Genomic DNA, 26,735 nt, shown 5'->3' with positions numbered 1-26,735 from the left:
TCAAACATCTATCATTAGCGATTTAGGCTGGGAGTCGATATATCAGTCACGACATTGGCTATTCCCCCTCCAGATTATTTCCCCCATCTGAAATGTTTCTGATTTTAAATAATATACAAAAAAAATCGTTCTGAAAAAAAAATCATCAAAATCGGAGCTGTTCCTGAGGACTTCCAAGTAAAAACACTCATTGACTCCACTAATTTAAAAAATGTTACCACTTATGTTTTGGCAAGGTTGGTCATCTTAAATCTATTTATGTTGGGTCTCTCTATAGGTATTTAGTAAAAAATCGTATAGTCGCTATTCTGGCAACTAACCGATTAGAAATTATACCGTCTGGAAAAGTTATTTATTCATCATAATTGTTATATAAATATCGATTTAACTGAGGATTACAATAGTTACTTTGTCTAAATACGAAAAATTGCATTTGATATTGTAATTCTAATAAAACAAATATTTTCCATCAAAATTTGGAAAAAATTCAAATTCCTATAAAAACAAATAGACCCGGTTAATTTTAGGATTTATTGTCAAATATTTAATAATACAAAATTTTAATCTCAATGACAAGTATAAAAATGAGGTAGAAAATAAAAAAATAATTAACTGTTACATAAATAGTGATTTTATTTCACTTTTGCACTGATAAACTTCAACAAGTCATGTCCATCATGCCATATAAATATTTCCGATCGAATATGATTCTCTAAAACATTCTTGGGAGGTTGTTTTAAAATACATTTTTGCAACATATCTAAACACTTATAACCAAAGCGTACACATCCTATATCATTCGTTGATAACTGTGATATTGGACAGAAATCATTTGAGCCATCACCAAAGTAATATATTGCACTGTAATTAACATTATTCTGCTTTTGTGATTGTAGAAATTCATCTAATATACGATATTTACACATATTATACGGACTTAATTTACAATCAGTTTGTTCATGATATGGTTGAATTTGTAACTGTTGGTCAACAAATTGTGCAGGATTTGAGAATACTTGTAAAATGTAATCCTTTAAACCTACACTACTTAGCCATTTATCAATGAATAGTGTATTAGAGTCACTAATTATAATTATATCAAAATTAAGTTCGTCTTTTAATTTTTTTATCAATGTTTTCATACCCGATACGGGTTGAATTTTAATAATTTCATTTGTAATATCTAAGTCACTGACATTTCTTTGGTATAATTTATTGAAAATATCTTGCATATAATATGTCCAGCATTTAAAATCTGTACAGGAATATTTTACTACTTCGGATGCGGGTAATAATCCACGGATTACAGTATCTGTATTATCATCAACAATTGTATAATCAAAATCAAATGCGGCCAAACGTTTTGGAAGTGAAGTAAACATCTGTGTAGATAAAACCGTTATTATTAATACATCATTCAATTTATTGTCTTAATTGTACTTCTTCTACCTTGTGAATTTTATGGTTTCTTTAATTTCTATTAAGAAATTTTTCAAATTAGTCGGTATATCAAATCATATTTACATATTTAAATACTAATAAATGTTTTTGTAGAGATTTATATTTAAGCATTTTCTGTTTTTCAAGTCAAATATATCAAATATGTCAGAATTAGCTTCACAGACTTCTAAATATAGACTAGTAAATAAAAATGCAAAAAATTATCGGGATTAGGGTGTGTATACATCATCAAAAAAATTGTCCAAACTAAACACTCGATTTTGACAAATAGATACTTGGATAAAATCCATAGGTTAAGCGGTTTTTTTTATACCATGTATATATGAAATATATTATCATCATATTTCATTTGTTCATAAAATCCATTTCCGGTTGTCCTTTCTTCTGTCCATCTGTAAACACGATAATTCACTAATGAAAATACTTTTTAAGCTGAAATTTTTAAAGCGTGCTCTTATAAATAAATAAAAAAATTTTGGCTTAAAATATTTTTTCGTAAACATCACTGTTTACCGGCAAGGGCGCAATTTAGATAATATATAGTAGCATATAATATGTTTACTTAGGAGGTGAGAAGAATTTACTCTTTTTACTTTGTGTGGAAGAGTGGCGGCCTTTCTTTAATTACATAACGTAAAAATCAAACGATTGCCTAATCAACATTGACTATACATGCCATTTCAACAATTAACTCAGTCAATTGTTTGTTTTCACTTGTTTTTTTAATAAATCAGACAGACATAGATTCGAACTTTAATTATAATATTTGAAACAGAATGGAAAAATATACCCCTTTGAATTTAGGCTCCGTGGTATATAACTAAATTAGGGAATCAAAAAAGCTATACGAAACTTTATTCTTCATTAAATCATAACAAAATTTGAAAATGAAATTAAAACTGACTAAAAAACAAAGAAGTTATAAGCAATCAAAGATTGCATTCAATCGTTGCTCATTTCCTTTTAGCAAAACAAAGTTTTATACGTAATCTCTTTGTTTAATAAGGAATTTTAAACGTTCATATCTTGCATACTAGTAAAGATTTTTAAAAACCAACTTCACTCACTTTTCTATTCGTGAAGTGAGTATTCTTCATCTAAAGTGATAAAAAAAATTTAGTTCCGATCCCCTATTTTGTGCAGTTAAAGATTATCGAAAAAATTTAAGTAAACAATAATTAAAAGAATAGGAGTGAAAACAAAATTTAAAAAAAATTAAATTATGTCGACAGGTTTATGTAAATCGGAAGTTGTTGGACTCTCGTATATTTCAAAGGTACTTACTTGTATTTACTTACAAGTTACAATGTATATATCAGTCTGTATGTCATAAGTTTGTGGTTTGTGAACAATTTCAAACTGTTTACTTTTTGTGAACGCACCCATCATCATGTTTGAATCGTAACGACAGTTTTTGTTTTTGAATCTTTGTTTACTATTATTTTTAATGTAATGAATAAAATTAGTTTAAACTTCAATTTAGTTTAGTTGGATTTGTTTTTTAATTATGATAGATCTTGATTTACCGTCTTTTCTAAAAGAACCACGCCAAGAAATTGTATACCAGAAGCAAAATGAAATACAAATGCCTGAAGAAGATGAAGCTAAACGTATTTTAATATATTTTAAGTTCTGATTTATTTATGATAAACTAATAAAAGTTTCGTGTTCGTATAGATAATGTAAAGGAGATACAAAACATCAAATTGAAACTAAATAACTTTAACAAAGTTTTTGACGAAAAAGTTGCCGAAGATCGTTTGAAAAAGATAAGTCGATTAAAAGATAATATTGACAATTATCGTTCACGAATTGATAAAATTGAAACGTATTTGAATAAGTTAAATTCCAAAATCGAACCTTTAGAATTAGGTAAGTAAAATTTTTGTTTACATTAGTTTTATTATAGCAATTAAGTTTTTTTTGGGTACCATATATATTATAATATCTACTCAATATTAATTATATTAAATTTCAAAAATTTATTTGGAGAAAATAAGAGTTTCATATTTATGGAGATGTTTATGTTCAATTAAAAAATGTATGCAAATATTAAACTTCCTCTGACTATGTTCTTGGAGGTTTTCTGTATTTTTCACATAATGCTCTCCAGAATTATACTGGCATAGTTTCTATCGCTCAAATCGAGCATCTTTGTCTACTCACATTAGATAGCTAGGTTGCAACAAAAATAATGTAAATTGGAATCGAAAAGTTTCTACCTTCATTGTCTCTCACAAAGCCAGTTGACTCTCACTGCCATTTAAGGAGTGTTGGTAGTGTTCTGAAAAAAATTAAATAATTTTTATATCCCTTATTATTTTATTTTTTCAAAATTAATGAAATTCTGTTGATAATTATTTAATTAAAAATTATGTACTTATCATAAAAGTGGTAACATCTTATTGAATAATCATGTATAATTTAATATATTTATAATTATAGAAGTGGAAAAACTCAAAGAAATTCGACTGAATAAATCTGAAGAAGAGAAATATTTACTACATAGGTATAAAACCGCACTAGATATCCACTTGGCAGTTGTACCACAATCCGATGATAAATATATGGTACACGTTTCATATTTTACCACAGTTCGATTGGATAATCCAAAATATTTTATTAAATTATTGTACAATACAAATTTCAAATGTTGGACATGTAAGTTTTGTAAAAGTTTTTTTTGTTTTATATATTTCACTTATAAAGATAATGGGTGATCGAAATTTCAGATTCCGAGTTTTTGTTCTATATATAAAACGTAACATTAAGGGTTGTTTTGGGATTTTTTGAGAATTGATCTAAAAGTGGAACTAAAATAGGATCGCCATTTCTGCTCTTACTTTTATATAAATGAAAGTTGGGTTTGTTCGACCATTTAAAATTCGAGAACAAAAAAAAGCCTACCCCGCCTAAGGGTGTGTGACCCTTTTATATGTATGTTATTTAATATATAAAAGAAAGTCGGTTTTGTTCGACCATTTATAACTCGAGAACGGATCGACCAATTTTAATTCTTTGATTTTTTGTATTTGTCTCCGTCCCGAATAGCAGAATAACTATTAAAAACAGCATACGAACTCAGCCAGTTCCAAGAAGTAGGTCTAATAGTCCAATTAACTTAGTTAGGTTGAGTTAACACGGTTTGGAAAAGCTAAAATTGGATCATCCATTAGAGTAAGCATTTCTATACGAGATTTGTTCAGCTAGCTTGATATTGAATTTTAGATGTATGGTGTAATTTTTCGTTATTATAATCACTATTCCTAATATAGCGAAATTTACTGTGCATAAATAGTAACTTTCTAATGATTTTGATAATTTTTGTTCTGAATCCATCTTTAGCTTCAATTTTAGATAATTTGGGAAAGTATAATTACTGAATTTAAAAATCGAATAGGATAAAATAGCACCCTAAATCTCCAAAATTTAATTTAAAGTTCTATACAGATTAAAAAAATTCCAAAATTACTAGAATTTTGTTTTGGATAGAAAATTTCAATATCTATGGAAGAGTGAATATTCAAAAATTGATAGTCTTATAATTAACTGAACAAAATGAGTACTAATGATTTAACTTATAAATTTCAGTAATTGAAATGCAACCACAGCCTAAAAATTTTAATGAAATAGTTCAAAACTTAATGATAGTTCAAGATATTCAAGGTTTTTTTGAAGCAGCAAGAAGGATATTCTTAAAATATAAAAATAACTGTAATGATTAGTAGTGATGCGACGTCTCATCATCATTAATAATTAGTAATTGTAATGTTAAAATATAAAATTGTAAATTAAAATAAAAATTCCGTCAAAAAACCTGTTATGGCTATAGTTTCAGGAACTTTACTTTTACACTCACTTTAGTTAGCGTTCTTCTGGTTTTTTACGTTATCATCTAGTTATGCGGGAGGGGGAGGGGTAAGATTAATAACTATATGCTACAAGATATCTCCTCCATTTTAAACACAACTATTTTAAATTATTTTTGACTATTTTAATTATTATTTTTTATCCTATTGCCTATCCATCCATGGTTAGTAAATTATTCATATTTTTACCAATGTAAATAAATAGCGTTTACTTACTTTGAAGTTAAGGGGACGTTCTCACTTGGAATTGCGAAATAATACACTTTTTAAATATGAATAAAAAAGCTGTTATATTTTGGATTTAGTCCTTTTAGATGTTCATACCTTAAAGTTTATAAAAACAATTTTGTTTGGCACTTTTAGTCTATTTTAACCACTGCAGAGAGGGTCTTCTAAAAAATGCATTTGAGCTAGTGCGACATTTTGCTGGCCTCTTCCTCAAAACCTAATAAACCTTTAAATATTTTTTTAAATTATTCTTATGGTCTTTATACGCGTTACCATTATTACCATTTATTGAGTGAATTTACCTCTGTACAAAAAAGGAAAGGTAGTTTTTTAAAAATCGATTACTTAAGAGCATTTTTATGTTAAAATTTTGTTTTTTGAAAATTCTTAATGTGAAATTTTCCTTAAAGTATATTTCGAACTTTAGTCTCGGCATCTGTGAGTGATTTAAAAAAGTTTTCTGAAATCATAGTCGCTAAGATGGTAAAAAGAATTGTTTATATATGGATAGAACATTTATATGAATGTGTGGGTAAAAATAAATATGTATGAAATATGTATGTGTGTAAATACATTTTTGAGTGTTTTTATTTAATATGTTTAATTTTCAACAAAATTCCCAAACGCGATAATATTTTCTAAGATAAAAAAATTCTTAAATTCTTGTTTACAAGTTAGTTTTTTGAAAAATTCGCATACTTTTTTCTGTATGCAAAACAGTTTTGACTATTGGTAACAAGGACACAACTTTAATTTCCAGAGTTATTTTCAAGAAATCCAAACGTGAGAAAATTTTATCCCCTGTATGTATGTTATATATATCAAGGTATACTAAGTTTAGATGCAAGTTTGTAACACAAAAATATTGATGCTACGAATATAATATAGGTGTTCATAAAACAACCTAATTAGCCCATTTTCGGTTGTCCGCCTGTCTGTCCGTGAACACGCTAACTCAAAAACGAAATGAGATATCAAGCAGAAACTTTATAGCGTGCTCAGGACGTAAAAAGTGAGGCTAAGTTCGTAAATGAACAAAATCGATCAATTGGGTCTTGGGTCCGCGGAATCCATCTTGTAAACCGTTAGAAATAGAAACCGTAAAAAAATTTTTTCGTAAACGTCACTGTTTATCCATGAGGGGGCGAATTTGGACAAAACTTTGGTGTCCAGTTTCTCCAAAACAATAAAAGATAGAGAGTTGAAAATTTGCATGTAGCTTCAAAACTAGAGGTCTTGTGAAACATTCTTGAAAATCGAAAAAATTCTCTTTCTCGAAAAATTTCGAAAAACAAATAAATAGCGACCGAAAAGCCGCCATAATTGTGTTGGTTTCTAACTCTTCTAATTTATAAAAAAATAATGCAAGCACTGACATTCAACATTTTCTATACAGGATATTTCAACTATTAAATCAGTCAATTGTTTGTTTTCACTTGTTTTTCTGTGAGATGTTGGCTTTATAGGACTTTTCATTTTAAAATCACGCTTTTGCTTCGTACTAAATGATCTATAACCAATGTGATAAAATGAATAAATAAATATCTTCTACTCTTAGTCCTACTTATTGCTGTCAGTACGAAAAAATAAACGCTGCAATTGCGCTTATGATATGATCAAAAGGCCTATTAAACAAAAATATATAATTCTTTAAAGTATGCTGAAAAACTGATACAATGTATTTCTAATGCAGTATACCTTATGCAAAAAGTTTGAATATTTTTAATGTTTTTACACATACGACACCATTCCGGATCAACCTACAACCTCTTGAATTATCAGAACATTTTTTTTTTGTCAATATAATGGAAAGATCTTATTATATCTCTTAAGTTTTATAACCAAACTGTTTTTATTTGTTATATTTTCACAATAATTTGAAAGTTTCATAAAGTTTTAAAAAACTTTTCGAAAGAGAAACGAAAACGCCCGAGCAATAAATTTTCGTAACACATCGTGTGACGTTATTTAAATTATGGGTTGTATACAGAACATAGCAGAAGTTTTTAAAAAAGTTAAGGTTTAAGATTTATTTTAAAAGGTTTGTGCATTCGAAAAATTAACTAACCGTTTAATTATTCAAAAGATGGACCTACAGTAAAAAAGTGAGCTTTCTACCAGAAACATTTTGATTGTGAATACAAAACTATTACAGTTTTTTAATTTTATTGCAATGTATTATCTATCGTGAATAATACCGAAATGAGAATTGATGATAAAATAAAATTTATAAAGTAACAGTTCGCCTGTGCCTAGGAGAACATCAATTAACATGAATTAACATCCATGTTAAAGTTTATATTTTCATAATCTTTTGTATTCATTTACCATGTCACGAACATATCATACTGTACCCAAAAACGTTTCTAATCTGTGAATTTTTTTTTTATATTTCAATAATTTTGATTAACAACTTATATTTAAGTATGTAAAAGCTTTTAAAAAATGTTTCTTGCCGAAGTGCATTACGATAAAGAATTGAAACAAAATACAAAAATTGATTATTATTTGTTGTTCAACAACCTAATTGTTGTGTACAATTATTATTCCTTATCTTCACATCATGAAAATTTTGTTAAAACGCACTTCTACCAATTGTGGAGACGAGAGTTTATAAGCGTATAAGGAAGTTATGTGAAGCCTACACATCAGATTGGTTTAAAATGACATAATTCTATATTTGATATGAGACATTTGTTATTGTATTTTTATTTCTCGAAATGATTACATAAATCTTACAAATAATTTCAAGGATCTCACCTTTGCTGAGATTAATTTTCTTGAAAAATAATAAATTTTTTACACTTTTTAATGGTTATTTAAATGCGAAAATAATTAGAAATATTGAAAACAAAAATATCTCATTTTGTTTTTAGAAAATATACATTATACATATATTTTTAAAATATAAAAAATAATTTTTGGTTGGCCTTTATAATATATACATTTCATATATACTAAAAAGACTAAAAACAAACTACAATATTCTTATATCATGCTAATGTCACAAAGTTTAAAAATCTAAGCTAATAATGTATCCGTATAAGAATCATTTACTTTAAACATGTACTGGATAAAAACGGTGTAAATATGGTGTGACTATCATGGTGGAGCCCAGCGTAAAAAGCGTTATTTTTTATTCAGATAATATGCTATTTTTTATTGAGAGACAAATATGCATCACTGTGTGTGCAGTAAAAACTTTATTTAAAAGAATCTCCACTCCGCCTTTGCAACTTCTTATCCAAGTTTTGGGAATAACTTTGTAATAATGTAATAATGCAATTTTTTTATTTCAGTTCGGATCATTACCACAAATTGCATGCGTAAATCAAGGATCAAATTAAAAAACGTGTATATTGCTTATTTTTGAATTTTGATTCTTGATTTGTCACAAATCGGGAAAAACATTTCGTATAAAATATTGAATTTAGCAGTTGCTGTCAAGAAATTCAAAGTTTTCACCGATTGTATCTCACCCCCTGGAGTTATGGTAAAAATTAATGACATAAAGTTTTTTCAGTATGTAATTGAGATCTATCTGTACGATATACAGAGTGAGTCAGAAATAATGTTAGTTTAGCTTATACATTTCAATTTATAGCAAATGAAAATCGGATTAAAACATTTGTGGTTCTGATAATGTTAAGGCTTCAATTTCATCTAAATTTTCGAGCTTATATCATTAATGTGTTACAAAATGCGAAATACCAAAGTAACAAACAAATGAAAATTGGATAGGATCTTATTAATTCTTTTATGAGTACATTTCATTTATCTTCAATTTATTTACCGGATAAAATTATCATTGTTTTTAAGCAGGAGGATATAATCTTACTAAACATACCCTAATATCCATGGGTAGTAATTACATACTAGCAATGTAAAAAATGTTTTTATACTTCTATCAGTTATACTTTCTCGAAGCATTGATTGATATATGTTTTAAATTAGTCATTGATATAAAATAAATTCAACATCACTGATCTGTGATAGTTTTTTTTATTAAGAAACGATAATCACAAAACGCGTGTGGGCATTTTTACGAAATGTTTTAACTATTACATTAACTAAAATTCTAAATTTAAGGAATAAATTTATCTTTTACCGTTTCTATTCTATAATAAATTTTTTTACTCATGAAAGATTCATAAAGATTCTTTAATAATCTAAAAGATTTAACTACTAATAAGAATCAGATATTTTGTTTACAAATTAATTTGCAGGTGTCTGAAAAAATAGATGATTCAATAAAACAATGACGATTATTTTGATAAACTTTGTGACGCTACTAGGTAGGTATTAAATAATCTTTAACAATTTACAAATTTATGATTATATACACAATTTATATAAAGACATTAATTTATTTATTCAGTCAATATAATCTGCTTTAATTAAACAGATACGTTAATATATAAAAATAGATTAATTTACGTATAAGTATATCGTAACCATATTTAATTTCTATATCGCATTATAGGCCGGCTGTACATATTATAATATAATTTATCTATGCAGATAATCTGACTTTTAAATGATTACTATTAAATAAAGCCAACTTTTACTAAATCAATCCAATGGATCGAATTGGACCTGGCTATCGATTTTTCGGTAGCTTAGATTAAAATGTAATTTCAATCAAATGTGGTTACGACTTATACTTCTTAACACGGAGAAATGGATGTTGGATTTACATATTAAAAAGCTTTACGTCTTATGCAGCGGGCAGATACGAAGGCGAATATCGAACAACGAAAATAGATAAGTACCAAAGAGGTGCATATACAATGTCAAAGCGAATACAATTCATTTAATATAGTCCAATGAGGATTTAAATTACCATCAAAACGGAAGCCTGCATTTTTAAATATAAGTTCGTTTTGACATAAATTTATAGTATTCATAGTTAAAAAATATTGAATTCTATTTAGGGAATAGAAAAACATTAAAAACTACCCCTAAAATAACTTTTTTGAAAATATCTCGAAAACATACGAAGATATGGGAAAAAGTTTTAAATAAAAAATTAAGATATCAAAATTTTTGGTAAAATCATTTCTAATCAATTTTGACGTATTTGCAATAGAAACCGACATATTTACAATAAAAAAATGTAATTTATAGCTCAGATACATAAAATATGAAAAAATTTACCCCAGGAAAATCGGAAAAATTACGTTTTTCAGTTATATACATGCTAGGAAGAAGGGATTTTCACTAGTCAGCTGAGCTATAAATTAGATTTGTTTATTGCAAATATCTCTATTTCTATTGCAAAGACGTCAAAAGTGATTAGAAATGATTTTATATTAAATATTGATATCTATTTTTTTTTGTTGAAACTTTTTTCCACATCTTCGTATGTTCTCAAGATATTTTCAAAGAAGAGATTTTGGGGATAGTTTTTAATGTTTTTCTTCCCCCTAAATAGATTTCAATATTTTTTAACTATCTAATGGACTTGTATACCCATTTGATACTTGTCTATTTTTGTTGGTGTTTGATGTCCGCCTTCGTGCCTAGCCGCAGTATTATTCAATATTACACTAAAAGCTAGTTACAGCAAATTAATAAATTAATTTTTATGGAGCGATTTTATTTTGAAATTAGTCCACATTCCCCTAGTTCCCTTTATATATACATATGTTTGATTGGTATGTATTCTCATTTCAAGGTTTGTTAGATTCAAGCTACCGTAGTTCAATATTTTTTGAAATAAACTAAACAAACCGAAGATATCCTAATATTTGCCTAAGCAGGATGCTACTTCTGAAAATTGAAAAATTTGAGCGATATATGTAAACCAGATTTGTAATAAATTGTATACAATAAATATTAAATACCGTTGTACATTTTTGATTCGTGGAATCGGCGTTTGTAAAACTGGACATCATTTTTGAAAAATTAAATCCACGATTTTAAACATTTCGATTTTATTATATTTACTCAAAATTAGAATATTACAGATAAATTTATTGTCTGTTAGCTTGTTACAGTCACTTCATCATACCCCTATATATCCTTCAATTAATCTCATATGTATTTTTCTTCCAAATTTTGTTTTTTTAAAGCGAGAGCTCTTTTATGAGTCCTTGGGAATTTTATTTTACCCTTTAATTAATCTTATACAAATTGGATACTAAATTATAAGAGAATGAAAAACATATTTGAATTTTATTGAAATTGGTAAAAACTTGCTTTATTTATGCTGATTGCTGCTGATTATTTTTAAAACGGGTATTTAAGAAAACCGACTTTTTATACATGTACATACTTAAATGTTTAAATGATATTTTCTCAAAATCATATTTTCAAACAATATGAAATATCGATTCATTTTTAGTTTTGAGTTAAAAAACCTAGGAGCATATTCTTAAAAAAACACAATTTTTTTAAACTACTTCTAGCCGTTATTTTGATTTTGCAACAATTTTGAAGGAATTAACAACAATTTTCTTATTTTTGACACTTACGATCTGGTGGTACAGACTTTGAAAGCAATGTTTTTAACATGAAAAAATTTTGTATGGAAATTACGTTTTTTATGGATAGCTAGATGAGCATACAACCTGAAATTAAATACTTACCATTATTTTTATAAATACGCAACAACGAAAATTAATATTTTTGTTTATTGATTTATGTTCTCAAATATTATAATTTAGTATCCGTTTGAAATTAAACAGTTCGAAAATAAAGTCGAAAAATATTACATTTATTACGTATAATAAACAATATAAAAATGATTACACATTATTTTAAACAAATTGATAAATTTTTATATTTCAAACGTAACATTGAAATAACGTTAGTGTAAGATTAACAAAAATTAAACGAAATAAATACTTCAAAGAAAAACAAAAATATATATTAATAATAATATATTGATTTCATCAAGTCAATTGTCACGTTGCCTCAATTTGTTCAACATATGTAGCGGGAAATATACCGACAGCGCCGGCACATTCACCTAACCACCATCCATCTGGCTGTTGACGATATACAGATAAAATATCACCTGGATACAACGATAATTCATCAGATAATCGTGCAGTGTACGCGTATAATGCTCGACAGTGACATATTGGTGTTGCCGATTGACTATTATCGTCATCATCTGTGGGACTTGCTTCGCGAATTTCTTCAATTGTTATACCATCTTGTTTTGTACTTTCACTACTTTGTGAAGAGAATTCATCTAAAATAAAACAACAATAATGTTTAGCAAAATTGAAAAAAAAATTTAATCAACTTAAATATGGAGCTTAATACTGTTGAAATAAGTAACAAAATATAATACATGTGATGCCATCTATTATTACTTATTGGTTCTATTATCAATAGTATGGTAATACATATGACGTAATTTTGTAAGATAGAATGTTCTTATATAAAAATGTATGTACCAACAGAATAAAATATAGTTCGTTACAAAACATAGTTGTGTTCACTTCTAAGAGGTTATGGGCCTCACGTGTTCAAGTACTGCGTTATATAAAAAGTAATCCACATGTTCATAATTAAAAGAAATCTTAAAATATTTCATACATCTTCCAGTAAAATATTTTTAAATAGTGTTAATTCATTTTAAATTTTCTAAATAAATCCATTTGTGTTAAAATTTTGGCTAAAATTTTGTTGGAAAATTTCAAAGTGAAAACATGTCGGGAAACGTGATAACAAGTATTACGAAACTCAAAGGAAGAGAAAATTATGAAGAATGGGCGTTTGCAGTTGAAAACTTTCTCGTTCTAGAAGGCATGGAAAAATGTTTGAGACAAAATGATGAGGCAACCGATGCCAAAGCACGTGCAAAAATTATTCTTACAATAGAACCAGGTTTATACGTGCATATTAAAAATGAAACAACGGCATCAGGACTATGGGCGAAGCTACGAAAAATGTTTGATGATAACGGTTTTACTAGAAGAATTGGATTATTGCGAAATCTGATTTCAATACGACGTGAAAATTGCGTGTCCATGGCACAATATGTGACCGCAATAGTGGAAACAAGCCAGCGATTGAATAATACTGGTTTCACAATAAATGAAGAGTGGGTTGGGTCGCTACTTTTAGCAGGATTACCCGAGAAATTCTCACCGATGATCATGGCCATTGAACATTCCGGTATAGATATAACGGCTGATTCAATCAAGTCGAAGCTTATAGATATGGATGATTCAAATGAAATCAACAGCGGAAGTACCCAGAGCGCATTTGCTGGTAAAAAATGGCAGCCCAAGAAATATGAAGGAAACCGAATGAATAGAAATGCAAACATAGCTAACGTCAGTACGCCAGAAACGTCAAAATCAAACATTAAATGCTATAGATGTAAAAAGGAAGGGCATTACAAAAATCAGTGTAAATTTACAGAAAAGAAAAATCAATCAAATGCATTTAGCGCTATTTTTCTAAGCAGTAAATTTAAAACTACAGATTGGTACATTGATTCAGGCGCCAGCATGCATATGACAGCAAGAAAACAATGGCTTAAAAATGTGTCAAATCAGCCACTTGTTGACGAGATTGTCATTGCTGACAAATCAATGATTTCTGTGAATTGTTGTGGTGATACACAAATAACAACAATAGTTAACAACACAGAATATGATATACCTGTCACAGAAGTGTTATACGTGCCAAACCTTGCTACAAACTTACTTTCAGTGAGTCAACTTATTAAGAAGAGAAATAAGGTAATTTTTAATGACAATCGTTGCCTGATTTATAACCAAAGAAACGAACTGATCGCAACAGCAGACTGTATGGATGGTGTTTACAAGTTAAATGTAAAACAAGTAGACTGTTTGTTTACACCAGTATCCGGACGTATATGGCATCGTAGATTTGCGCATTTAAATAGCACCGATCTTGAAAAAATGAGAGATGGTGCAGTAACAGGAATGTCATATACAGATAAATCCCAAGTAAACAAAACAAACTGTGTAGTATGTTGCGAAGGAAAACAATCAAGATTACCATTTACACATATTGGTAACAGAAGTGAAGAGTTTCTTCAGACTGTACATGCAGATATTTGTGGTCCCATGGAAACTGAATCAATTGGAAAATCTAAATATTTTCTATTGTTTGTGGACGATAAAAGCAAAATGATCTTTGTTTATTTTTTAAAAACAAAAGATGAAGTACTAAATAATTTTAAAGCATTTAAAAATATGGCAGAGAATCAAACAGGTAAAAAAATAAAAATTTTTAGGACTGATAATGGGTCGGAATTTTGCAATAAGCAATTTGACAATTTTTTAAAAGAAGCAGGAATATTGCACCAAAAGACAAACCCATATACTCCTGAACAAAATGGAATGAGTGAACGGCTAAATCGTACAATCGTAGAAAAGGCCAAATGTCTATTGTTCGATGCATGTTTAACCAAACGTTTTTGGGCAGAGGCAGTGAATACTGCAGTGTATTTAAGAAACAGGTCAATAGCATCAGGTCTAGGCAATAGAACACCATTTGAAGTGTGGACAGGAAATAAGCCAGATGTTAGTCATTTACGCATATTCGGCAGTAAAATAATGGTCCACATACCGAAAGAGAAGAGACTTAAGTGGGATAAAAAAGCAACCCAATGTATCTTAGTCGGCTATTCAGATAATGTAAAAGGCTATAGAGTATACAATCCCAACAATAACTCTATAACAACTAGTAGAGATATCGTCGTGATTGAGGAGGGGAATGGTTCTACAGCTACAGAAATGCCTATAAACATAACCGAATCTCAGCAAGATTTTGTTATGAAAACAGAAATATCAGAAGCAGTGGGAAACCACGATGATGCATCAAAGGTGGAGGTAAAACCAGAATCTCAATCTTCTACTACAGTTACAGAGCAGCAAGAGCAACAGAATCTTCCAGAACAGCATGAGCAGCAAGTGAATCTTCCAGTACAACAAGAGCAACAAGTGAATCTTCCTATAGTGTCTAGAGTACGCCGTGTGCATAAAAAACCGAAACGATACTGTTTTACTAGTGCAAGTAGTGAAATTGAATGTGGTGATATAACTCTTGAAGATGCTATAAATGGACCAGAAAGTGCTCAGTGGATACAGGCTATGAACGATGAATTAAATTCATTTGAAGAAAATGAAGCCTGGGAAGTTGTGGACTCACCAGTGAATAATACAGTTGTGCCATGCAAATGGGTGTTCAAACGCAAGATAGATAGTGATAATAATATAACACATCGTGCGAGGTTAGTTGCAAAAGGCTTTCTTCAAAAGCCAGGTATTGACTTTGATGAAACTTTTTCACCTGTGTTAAGACATTCATCATTAAGATTATTTTTTAGCTTTGGCGGCTCAGATGAATCTTGATGTAACTCATCTAGACGTGAAGACTGCTTTCTTAAATGGCTTTTTAAAAGAAACAGTTTATATGAAAATGCCAATAGGTTTTGAATGTAATGATAATAATAAAGTACTTAAATTAAAAAGGGCCATCTATGGTTTAAAGCAATCTTCAAGAGCCTGGTACCAAAGAGTAGATAGTTTTTTAGAATCAGTAGGTTTTAAAAGGTCTCAAGTTGAACCATGTTTATATATTAAAATAAATAATTCAATTAAAATATTTATTGCTCTATATGTTGACGATTTCTTAATTTTCTCAAATAATGTATCAGAAACTGACAAAATTAAGAAAGATTTGTCGTCTATATTTAAAATAAAAGATTTAGGTAGTGTTAAACAATGTTTAGGCATGAGAATTCATGTAGATAAAGAAAATGGTAGTGTAACTTTGGATCAAGAACAATATATTGAAAAATTGTCACAAAAATTCAATATTCAGAATTGTAAAGTTACACATACACCTATTGAAGCTAAGTTGAATTTAAATAAAAGTGAACACTGTAACACTCAATTACCTTATCAACAGTTGATTGGTTGTTTGATGTATTTGGCAGTACTTACCAGGCCAGATATAGTTTTTGCGGTTAATTATTTAAGTCAATTTAACAATTGTTACAGTAATGAACATTGGGCTTATGCTAAAAGAATTTTAAAATATTTAAATTCAACTAAAAGTTTCTGCCTCAGATATACTGCTAATGGTAATTCTAAAATACAAGCCTATGTTGATGCCGATTGGGCTAGCAATGTATTAGATAGACGTTCATATACAGGTTTTTTCTTTACCTTATGTGGAGGAGCTGTATCATGGGAAACTAGGAAGCAGGTTACTGTCGCTTTATCAAGCACAGAGGCAGAATACATGAGTATAGCTGATAGTTGTAAAGAGGCCATATATTTAAGAAATTTACAATATGAAATAACTAAAGAATATTATGTAATAACTATTTTTAATGATAATCAGTCAGCACAGAAATTGGCAAATAATAGCTGTTTACATAAAAGATCAAAACACATTGATATTCGTTTTCATTTTTTTAGACAACATATAAATAATAATATTATTCGTTTGGAATATTTGCCAACGTCAGAAATGCCAGCTGATTTATTTACAAAAGGATTAAGTGCAGTCAAGCACTATAAATTTATTGAAATGTTAGGTTTAAGTAAATAGAACCAAAAAGTCAATGCAAAGTTTTTGCAGATAATTAATAATAGTTTTATTTTGTTAAGTGGGAATGTTGAAATAAGTAACAAAATATAATACATGTGATGCCATCTATTATTACTTATTGGTTCTATTATCAATAGTATGGTAATACATATGACGTAATTTTGTAAGATAGAATGTTCTTATATAAAAATGTATGTACCAACAGAATAAAATATAGTTCGTTACAAAACATAGTTGTGTTCACTTCTAAGAAATACTCATACTGTTTTATTGGACTCCGAGATTCCGGGATATACGGGATTTATATAAAAAACTGTTTCCTTACATCACAAAATAAGTTTACTTACCAAAATCAGAATCTGGTTGATTAGAATTGCCATCGCCCATTCCACGATCAATCCAATCAGATACATCTGTATTTTCTGATGGCTCGCTACATGGAAGTATTGTCTGTGTTCCGCCTAATGCTTTCATTGCTTCTTCGCGCAACCAAGGTGGAACCTGAAATTCGAGTGTGTATTAGTCACATTTTTTTTAAATTCTATAAATTATTGAATCTTAACGCACCTTAAGTACACTCTGTTGTAGCCCTGATTTATCTCTGGTAATTGTAATATGTGCAGCTAGTGGATGAGTAATTCGTTGTCGATTATCAATTTCAGCTAAAGCATTTTGGACTTTATAACGTGCCCCTTCTAAGTATGTCAGCATGGAGCGAATCTGAAATATTAAAACAACAGTAAATAAAATTGTCATTATAGTTCAAGAGCAGGGAATGCTCGTGTGATGGTTTTTACAGGCCTGGTCGATTCGATATTAAATGAGTAGTTATCACAAAACTAGATGAACAATAATGCAAGTCGGTAAATAAAAAAAGCACAAAAGTCTGAATTGAGATGGGTTAAGCAAAAGAGTACTGATGCAAAATATAGCCAGATCGATACTCAGCACTAGTAAATTTTTGGAAATTTAATTCTTAAAGTGACGAAAAAGAGGACGGAAGTTTGTACGAAAATTCGTCATTTTTAATCCACTAGTTAACCGATTTTAAAAATTATTTCACGTGTAGATTGCTCCATTATCAGAAAGTAACATGGGCTCTATTATATTTTCAAAAAAAGTGGAAATAAGTGAGAGCAAGGGAAGTGTATGCTATAACGCGATAGTCTTTATTTTAAAGATGATATTGCCCCTTGATGCGGGTGGATAACTGCTAGTTTTTAATAAATGAGAAATATTTTTTATAATGTGCACATGGACTTGTTATATGTTCTACCTGTGGCACTACCTCTATTATACACGCAACGAATTATCAGTAAAACTACTTACATGATACATTTTCTCGCTAACATTTTGTTGTGAATCATCTGTTCCAAAATTTGGAGTCTGTTTAATAGCTCTAGACAAATTTTCTAATCCTTGTTTTGATTTTCGTTCTCTTTCTAAATCTTGTCGAATCAATTGTAAAAGTTTTATCAGTGCCTGAAATATAATAAAAATAAATAATATTTTATACATCGAGGTGAAACTTATTAATTATATGATGTTAAGTACCTGTTTTCGACGTTCTCTGTTCATTGCTAGTGTAATATGTTCACAATAAAAATCTGGGAGTAATTGTTCAGCAATGTGTTGGGATGAATTTCGTAAACTTGTAAATGTATGAATGTCTTTACCAGGATCGCATTGTATGATTGGTGCTTTTAAACTTTCTGTACTCTGAAATAAAATGAGATAATATAAAAATTAAGAATCGCAGTTTGGTTTGTATTTAATTTAAAAAGATTATAACTGCCGCCAAAAAATGCAAACATTAATCATACTTACTTCCAAGATTCGTGGTTCCATTTCATTGCATAAGTGTAAATATGAGCTTAAATATGATTTTAAATTTTTCAAACGTTCTTCTTCAAGCGCTTGGAAAGTACCTGATCCACGCAAAACAGCCGATTCCCATTCTAATCGTGCTCTTTCAGCACGCACACATAACGTGTAATATTCAATATCAGACTTTTTAACAGCATCTTCAGCTTTTCTTTTCTTTATTTCCAGCTAAAGATTAATGAGAAAAACATTACAATTTAGAAATATGTGTTTTTTAAATATTGAAATTCCACAATACAGTAATATAGAGAATTCAGGAGAAAAGTCTTTGGGAGTTTTTTCATACGATATAATCGAAGCAGATTGCTATCAGATTTACTCTGAGAACGCTACTTTAATTACAGCCGATATATTCAACTGTATGGAATTATTTGTAGATAAATTTATTAAAGAATTGCAATACTGGATATGAAGAAAAAAATTACACAGCAGCTAGGATTTGAACCTCGAAACTCTCGTTTTCGTGGCGAGTACTTTAACAACTAAACCATGGCCATAATACTATGGTTTACGTTTAATTGATTACCTTTTCGAACTAAGTAATGCATTCATAGGTGCACTGACAGGGGGGCATGTCAGAGCAACTGCCTCCTCTGGACCTGCATTTACCAATGTTTTTGGTTACATATTTTTATTACGAAACGAATAAAATTTTTACACTTGTTTCAAATTTTTGTGTACTTTATATAAGTCAAAGTCCCTCATGCATGATACTTTTAATAGCTTTTGTTATCTCAACACGTTACACCAACTAAGCATATGAGGGGAGACTGTACACTTCAATGGTTTAAAGCACATTACGTATTTTCATTGAAACAAATAGACAACAACGAAAAACTGACACAGAAGCCGGGACTCAAACCTGAGTCCTCAAGATAATTTGGTTGGTTAAGTACATATTTGTACCAAAGAGTTTATAGACATAGAGAACGCGAGGGATCTGCTAGCCTGTAAGTGGATGCGATATGATGAACGAGAGAGAAGACTGCCAGTGAGTTCCCCTATGTTCTTGTCATAATCGTATGAGAGATTTTGTGTCTACTATTATTTTTATATTATTTTTTGTATGTAATGGACAAGGACACAGGGGAACTCACTGGCAATTTTCTCTTTCTCTTCGCATATCGCAAGTTTTGGGCCCTGGCGTTCTCTATGTAAATAAACTCTTCGATTTATACCAAAATACTGTTGAATTTATGAAAATTTATTGCTGCTCTAGGCAAGAAATTTCTGTTTTGCCTCACCCCTTGTGCTCAAACTTGAGTATGCCAATGTAAATATTAATAATTTTGACTTTTACAATCACTATATTAACTGAATGCAAACATTATGGGAATTTACTTACTTTAGCCGTTTCTTTATCGGATGTGGCTTTATGTCCATGAAGATGTGAAAGATGAATAAGACTACTACTACGCGATAATCTTACATCCAACAAAGCATCTTGTAATTTTTCATTATCACGGGCAGATGCATGTGATTGTTTTTTACTTTTGGCTTCAGCTGTTCGCCAATCAGCTAAACTTCTTGCTGATTTATCCACTTGACATTCAGTATTTTTACGTGTTTTGTGTTGTGATTCTGTTAAATGTCGTAATGGTTTGACAACTTCTTCACATAATAAAGATGAAAATTGCCTATAAAAAAAACGTAAAACATTTTACTTATAAATGGGGTTAATATAATAAGTATTGAAAAGAGTTTGGTATGGGTGTTCATAGAATCATCTAATTAGTCCATTTTCGGTTGTCCGCCCGTCCGTTTGTCCGTCTGTGAACACGATAACTCAAAAACGAAAAAAAGATATAAAGCTGAATTTTTACAGCGTACTCAAGACGTTAAAAGTAAGGTCGAGTTCGTAAATGACCAACATAGGTCAATTGGGTCTTGTAAACCATTAGAGATAGAACAAAAGTTCAAATGTAAAAAATGTTCCTTATCAAAAAATAAACTACTTTTGATTGAAACATTTTTTTGTAAACATCACTGTTTACTCACCAGGGCACACATTAGTTGCAAATTTTATAGTATGTATTAGTAAGGGATTGTCATTTATGTATGTGTGACATGTATATGTAAATGTGTAATGTGATAGAGTAATCAACACTGTCTATACATGCTATTTCAACAATTAACTCAGTCAATTGTTTGTTTTCAATTGTTTCAATAAAATTTATCAAATTCAAAGCTTTTTGTTTATGTAATCCTTTTTGTCCGGTAAAATTTTCTGTAACAGGGCAAAGTTTAAGTATTAAATAATAAGTTTATGAAAAAAATTTGCAATAAAAATTAAAATAAGTAAAATAGAAAATTTTTACTATTATAGTTACGTTGAAGAACACGTTGGTTCAGAGTATCTAATTAAAGTGAAAAATCTTACTAAAGTGGAAAATTACACAAGCTACTTTCATTAATACTTTGGGCAAGAAGAAATTTTGTTATGAATAATACAAACTTAAAATAAACATACCGATGAACCTCAGCTCGAGTTTCCATATCAATAGCAACAGCTTTCCAGGCATCATTAATACTTCCAATATTTTCTCTGCACGCTCGACTTAATTTATTACTTAACTTTGACAAACTTTTCGCATATTGTAATTCAGCATCAGATCTAAGCAAATTCATTTAATTAGAGAATAATTAAAAAAAATTCAAATTCGTCCCAATGTCATAATCAGTATTTATTAGCTAATCGTAAATACTCTCCTGGCATTGATGCGAATTTGAAATTTTATTTTTAATATCTTCGATAAAATTGAATAATAAAAAAGAAGTATTTACCGTTCTTGTAAAATTGTTGATAATTCTTTACAAAAATCTCCACCTTGTTTGATATATCGTCGTAAATCATCAAATCCATTTTGACCCTGAAACAATGATAAAACAAAATTATAATTAATGTTCGTTGGTCATATGCATGAGCCGCACTGAACAGTCCGACAAAAAATCAGAGGCTTAAGAAATTTGAATTTTAAATTTTATAGTCCACTATCCACTACAAAAAAAAAAAATTGGGATTGTAAGAAAAAAACATGCCACTAAAAAAAATTGGTATTTTGAGGCTTCACCGTCTCTTCATAAATTCTTTGATAAATTTAGTAGCAAAATATTAATTTTAAGAATAGGGTGATAGTTTAAAAAGATAGTGAAAAAATTTTTTTAGTGTGGTTCGTGCATATTATGTTATAATGGACATTTGAGATTTAAAAAAGAAACAAAAAGTCACAAATAATTAAAAAATTAATGACAATGCAAGTTAATATAAAAATTACATGAAAACAACGATTTTAATATTTTTGTTTATAAAATGTTTGGCTGCTTTCACTTCCAGTATTTTCTAATTTTCTAACAATTCTTTATATTTAACAATTCTTTATTGTTTTGGTTGTTTTTGATTATAAAATTAGTTGTTGGTCATCAATTTGTATAAAAATTTGATACGAATGATTTTTATTTATTTTTAATTCGATTAGTTCCAATATAAATTAGAGTTGATTTGAAAAAGTAATTATTATGAGAGCCATATAAAAAAAATCGATAATGGAGTCAATGAAGAAGGTACTGGTGTTGCTTTTAATTTGCAAAACCCCGGGAAAAACTGGATTAAATATCGGGATATTTCCAGTGTTATCTTTTAATCAAAAAAATGGTAAAACTGAAATCAAAATATACCTAGTATATCTATCTATACCCAAAGAGCATAGGATAGAGGAGAAGCAGCCCATATGAGCTAATGTAAAATCGTAGTATACGAGTTTCAGCGCCTCTACCGAGTCAGGCTTTCAAACTTAATAGTTAATAGTCACCCCCGCAAAGTAGTTAAACTTAATAGCCATACCCGCAAAGGCCTACAAACTTAATAGTTGATCGCCTCAGACTCCAGATGTCACTTATAATTATACTTCTGCTTAAGATAATATATAAGAAGGTATTCCAATCCTGCAATGCATGATGGGAAATGTGTCAAGCCAGACACACTAGCCGGGTTATAAAGTCGTTTCATGCTAACTCCTCAAATAATAAAATTTATTTTTTAATAATAATTCAGCGTCAGAAAAAATTATTTTTACCCTTCCATAACAATAATAAATTTTATTATTTGAGGAGTTAGCATGAAACGACTTTATAACCCGGCTAGTGTGTCTGACACACTCGTGGTGGCGCGACCGCTTGACACATTTCCCATCATGCATTGCAGGATTGGAATACCTTCTTATATATTATCTTACTTCTGCTTCTTGTCTATCCTATAGTCTTTGTCTATACCTATATCTTATAAAATATATAAAATATACCTATATCTTAGTAGATGTACACTTGTTTATCTGTGTAGATCTACTTACATTACAATTGATGTAAAACAGTAGTTCATTTGTGTACATCAGAGTACATCAATGTACATAAGCTTATATCAGTGTTGGTCTAACGTACATGACATTTATGTACTCTGATGTACACAGATTAACAATTGTACATCAATTATGCTGTAAGTAGATTTACACAGACGAAGTATGCATTTAATAAGATATAACTAGATCTATTATGATCTCAGTTTTACCATTTTTTGATCAAAAGAAATCATCCGAGATATTATGATATATAATCCAGTTTTACCAGGGATGCACAGAAAACCCTATTTTTCAAGTGTCACTATATAAATCACTTTTGTATGTTTGATTCATTTTCTAAGATTTTCAATTGCTCAAGATTTTATTGAAGATTTGCCTACACGGGTTTATATGTTTTAAAGTCTAAATACAAATAATTTTTATATATGCTTTCTTTTACCATGAATCTATAGAAAAATAGGTAGAAGTATATTATGCATTTTTTGATTAATGAACTAGAAAAAATTTGGTGCATTGCAGGCAGGCGTCAATGTCAATTTAACGTAGTTCCAGCATGGTATTTGCAGTTTCTATGTTAAAGCAATGGTACAATTTTTTTTTCGACAGAATTTAACGAAAAATTAAATTTAAGAATTTAATAATGCTTACTATTAATTCCCAAAGTTTCAGAAATTTTGACCGTTTAAAATGGGAAATAATTATGCCAACGTCCCAATTTCGATCAATTTACGTCAAAATTAATATCTCGAAAGTGAAAATTAATTTCTAAATTTTTTTTTTAGAATTGTATTGTATAAACATTTTTTTCTACTTTTTCTTCAATATATAATAATATCATAAAAAATAGTTGGAGAGACCGGACATTTTACATGCTTTAAATGGGACATGACCCTCAAAATCGCGAACTTTGTCTTTAAATATCTCGCGATCTAAACGGTCAAAAATTATGAAATTTTAGGAATTCATAAATAAAGCTATTATAAACCCGAGAAAAAAAATTCGGCCAAATCTGTCGAAAAGTGATTTCATGCTGGTACTACCTTAAAAAAAATTTGTGCAAGTACAAAGCACTTTATTAACCAAGAAAAGTGTATAAATTATATTTTAAACTTGGCAAGCTTATCAGGATGTATAGTTTAAGCGCTTCAATTTTGGACTTGCTATAATTTTTGATACAATGTACCTACATTTTTGCAATTGTTCCCAAATAATTTAATTTTTTAGCTTTAATACTTTTTAGTAACAACTAAATTAATTAGAATAATTAACCGAATTATTTAGACATTTGAAATAAAAATTATAAAGAAATTACATGAGTTATAAATTAATATTAAAACAATGTAAGCAACCATAACCATGGTTCGATTAAACATAGGTATATAATTATTCTTTACATAAGAATCAATTTATATAAAAAATATAATAATATTATTATTTGCTTTATGTAAAAAGAAAAACATTATTATAATGAATTGCGTTAAATGAAAAATTATGCAATGGATGTTAATGACAGGCAATAGTTTGGATTGTCACGGAATATTTTCATACTATATTATAAGTATTGTTGATTTTTGATATCTATCGTCAACCTTGAATGTTCGAATACAATATGCGAGTACTATAGGTAGTATTTAATTTATAGGTAATATTAGTAACATACTTTTATCTCTACATATATATAATATAAAAGTAAAGTTTTTCATCTAAATCCCAAAAAAATTATATTCTAAATCAAAATTTTAAAAATTTTTTGAAGATATGATTTGTTGAATCTGTTTGTGCTGTTTTTCTCAGAGTCCGCGAAATTTTCCTTATTACTTTATCAAATTCCATTATTTTACCCTCATTTTGAACCTAATCGTGCTCGCTAATGACGAAAACTAGACCAACGGTCTAAAAATGTACCCCACCGATTTGGTTATTAAGATATAATTTTGTTCAGTATGATTGTAATTTGTATATCATATCTGTAATAAAATTGCCTATACACAATAAATAGAAATTAACAAACACTGTAGTACTTTAAGCTTTCAGTATCTTAATTATGTATATATTTTTTCTTCGTAAATATTTTCATTAAAACTTCATGATTTATGCTAATAAGAAAGTTAAAATTCTAATTATTTTAAATTTTATTAGTGACTTTTAAATTCTTATTAATTGTACTCAAAAATTGCGTTTTAGTACATTTTTATATCTTTAAAATGTTTTGAAGTTACTATCTTATCCTATCTTTTGTGTCCTGTAATACCTATTAATTTCTAAAATAAACTATTTTTAAATCGAAAGTGACGGTAGTGTTACTCACGTTTTGTTCTGTTAATTTTGCATAGGGGAAGATATCCGAAGTTTAAAAACACTCTCGAACGCGACTTCCTTTTGCATGTAGTGTCAGTCACATAAGTAATTTGTTAAATAAATAAATCATATATCATAAAGTTTTACGAGTACATTTTTTACTGCAGATGGATAAATGTATAATGGATAGAGTTCAGTTTATAATCATGATTCCTTTCGTGAATATTAATCATTTTTCGATTAATATTAGTAAAAGTGAATTATTACTATGCTAATCATAGTTGTAAAATTAATATTTACTATAATTTATTATTTTTTTTAAGATTTCTTACAAATCAATTTTTACATACTACATGACGATTTCTGTTTGTCAAAAAATATAATAATTTTGACCACTTTGACCTTACAATCTTTTGTAGGCTTAACTCTAAAATTGTTTGTGATAAAATATTTCATTATAAAATAATAATATTTAGAAAGCAAATCAATCCAAAATTTGCGGATATCTAATCAACAACTGTTTTTGAACTCACAGTTAGAATCGAAATTTTTGACCGCTTAGAATTAATCATAAATGGTCGAAGAACCTATAATAACTCTTCCCATGGAATCTTGAGAAATTTTTTATAATGTCGTGATATCAGAATTATAATTTTAATTTTAAATAATGAAAATAATATTAAAATAAAATGATAATTACTTATACATGGAAATTAAATTAAATTTCTTCGATATAAGATTCACCTTTCAGCAAACCGTGCTGGATATGGCGTTTTCAGGTGTAGACCAATAACTTTTTGATTTAATAATGAATAAATAAACTTTGTTTATGATAAATACTTCCATTTTACTTAAAGAAGCTACGAAAAATAGTATACACACGACGGGAGCAAGTAAAGAATGTCTCAGATCTCATACTCATTGTTGCCCGAGGCGAAACAGTTTTTCTGCTCGATGGAAGCGGAAAGCCGCAACTTCCTCGAGTAGAAAAATAGTATACATAGCAGGGGCAAGTAAAAAATGTCTCGGATCTCATATTTGTCACCCTCGACTTCGCCTCGGGCGACAATGAACATGAGATTTGAAACAT

At 28.9% G+C, this 26,735-nt stretch overlaps 3 protein-coding genes across 3 annotated transcripts in view; 1 reads left to right on the top strand and 2 right to left on the bottom strand.

The window, feature by feature from the left end:
- Nucleotides 1-518: 518 nt before the first annotated feature.
- On the bottom strand, nucleotides 519-1,587 carry LOC123305602 (probable phosphatase phospho2). The gene is made up of 2 exons (XM_044887371.1): nucleotides 1,450-1,587; nucleotides 519-1,382 (listed from the first exon to the last, which is right to left on the bottom strand). Exon 2 carries the CDS (start codon nucleotides 1,380-1,382, stop codon nucleotides 633-635), a length of 750 nt encoding a protein of 249 aa, XP_044743306.1. The 5' UTR covers nucleotides 1,450-1,587; the 3' UTR covers nucleotides 519-632.
- Nucleotides 1,588-2,897: 1,310 nt separating this feature from the next.
- On the top strand, nucleotides 2,898-5,986 carry LOC123305619. The gene is made up of 4 exons (XM_044887388.1): nucleotides 2,898-3,071; nucleotides 3,139-3,333; nucleotides 3,907-4,122; nucleotides 5,053-5,986. The coding sequence occupies exons 1-4, from the start codon at nucleotides 2,969-2,971 to the stop codon at nucleotides 5,184-5,186; spliced, it is 648 nt and encodes a 215-aa protein (XP_044743323.1). The 5' UTR covers nucleotides 2,898-2,968; the 3' UTR covers nucleotides 5,187-5,986.
- A 6,417-nt stretch (nucleotides 5,987-12,403) lies between these two features.
- The window catches only part of LOC123290551, a 32,000-nt gene continuing 17,668 nt past the window's right edge, over nucleotides 12,404-26,735 (bottom strand). Inside the window, exons 2-10 of the mRNA XM_044870771.1 lie at nucleotides 21,780-21,865; nucleotides 21,466-21,609; nucleotides 20,341-20,632; nucleotides 18,939-19,163; nucleotides 18,666-18,830; nucleotides 18,441-18,593; nucleotides 17,679-17,831; nucleotides 17,459-17,612; nucleotides 12,404-12,759 (exon numbers count right to left, since the gene is read on the bottom strand). Coding sequence (XP_044726706.1) covers nucleotides 12,467-12,759; nucleotides 17,459-17,612; nucleotides 17,679-17,831; nucleotides 18,441-18,593; nucleotides 18,666-18,830; nucleotides 18,939-19,163; nucleotides 20,341-20,632; nucleotides 21,466-21,609; nucleotides 21,780-21,865 — 1,665 coding nt within the window. The 3' untranslated portion in view covers nucleotides 12,404-12,466. The remainder of the gene's footprint in view (nucleotides 12,760-17,458; nucleotides 17,613-17,678; nucleotides 17,832-18,440; nucleotides 18,594-18,665; nucleotides 18,831-18,938; nucleotides 19,164-20,340; nucleotides 20,633-21,465; nucleotides 21,610-21,779; nucleotides 21,866-26,735) is intronic.

The sequence above is a fragment of the Chrysoperla carnea genome, chromosome 1 (assembly GCF_905475395.1).
Source record: "Chrysoperla carnea chromosome 1, inChrCarn1.1, whole genome shotgun sequence".
In the NCBI taxonomy this organism is placed as follows: Eukaryota; Metazoa; Arthropoda; class Insecta; order Neuroptera; family Chrysopidae; genus Chrysoperla; species Chrysoperla carnea.
Note: the sequence above shows the minus strand (reverse complement) of the source record. Positions and strands in the feature narration are given on the sequence as shown.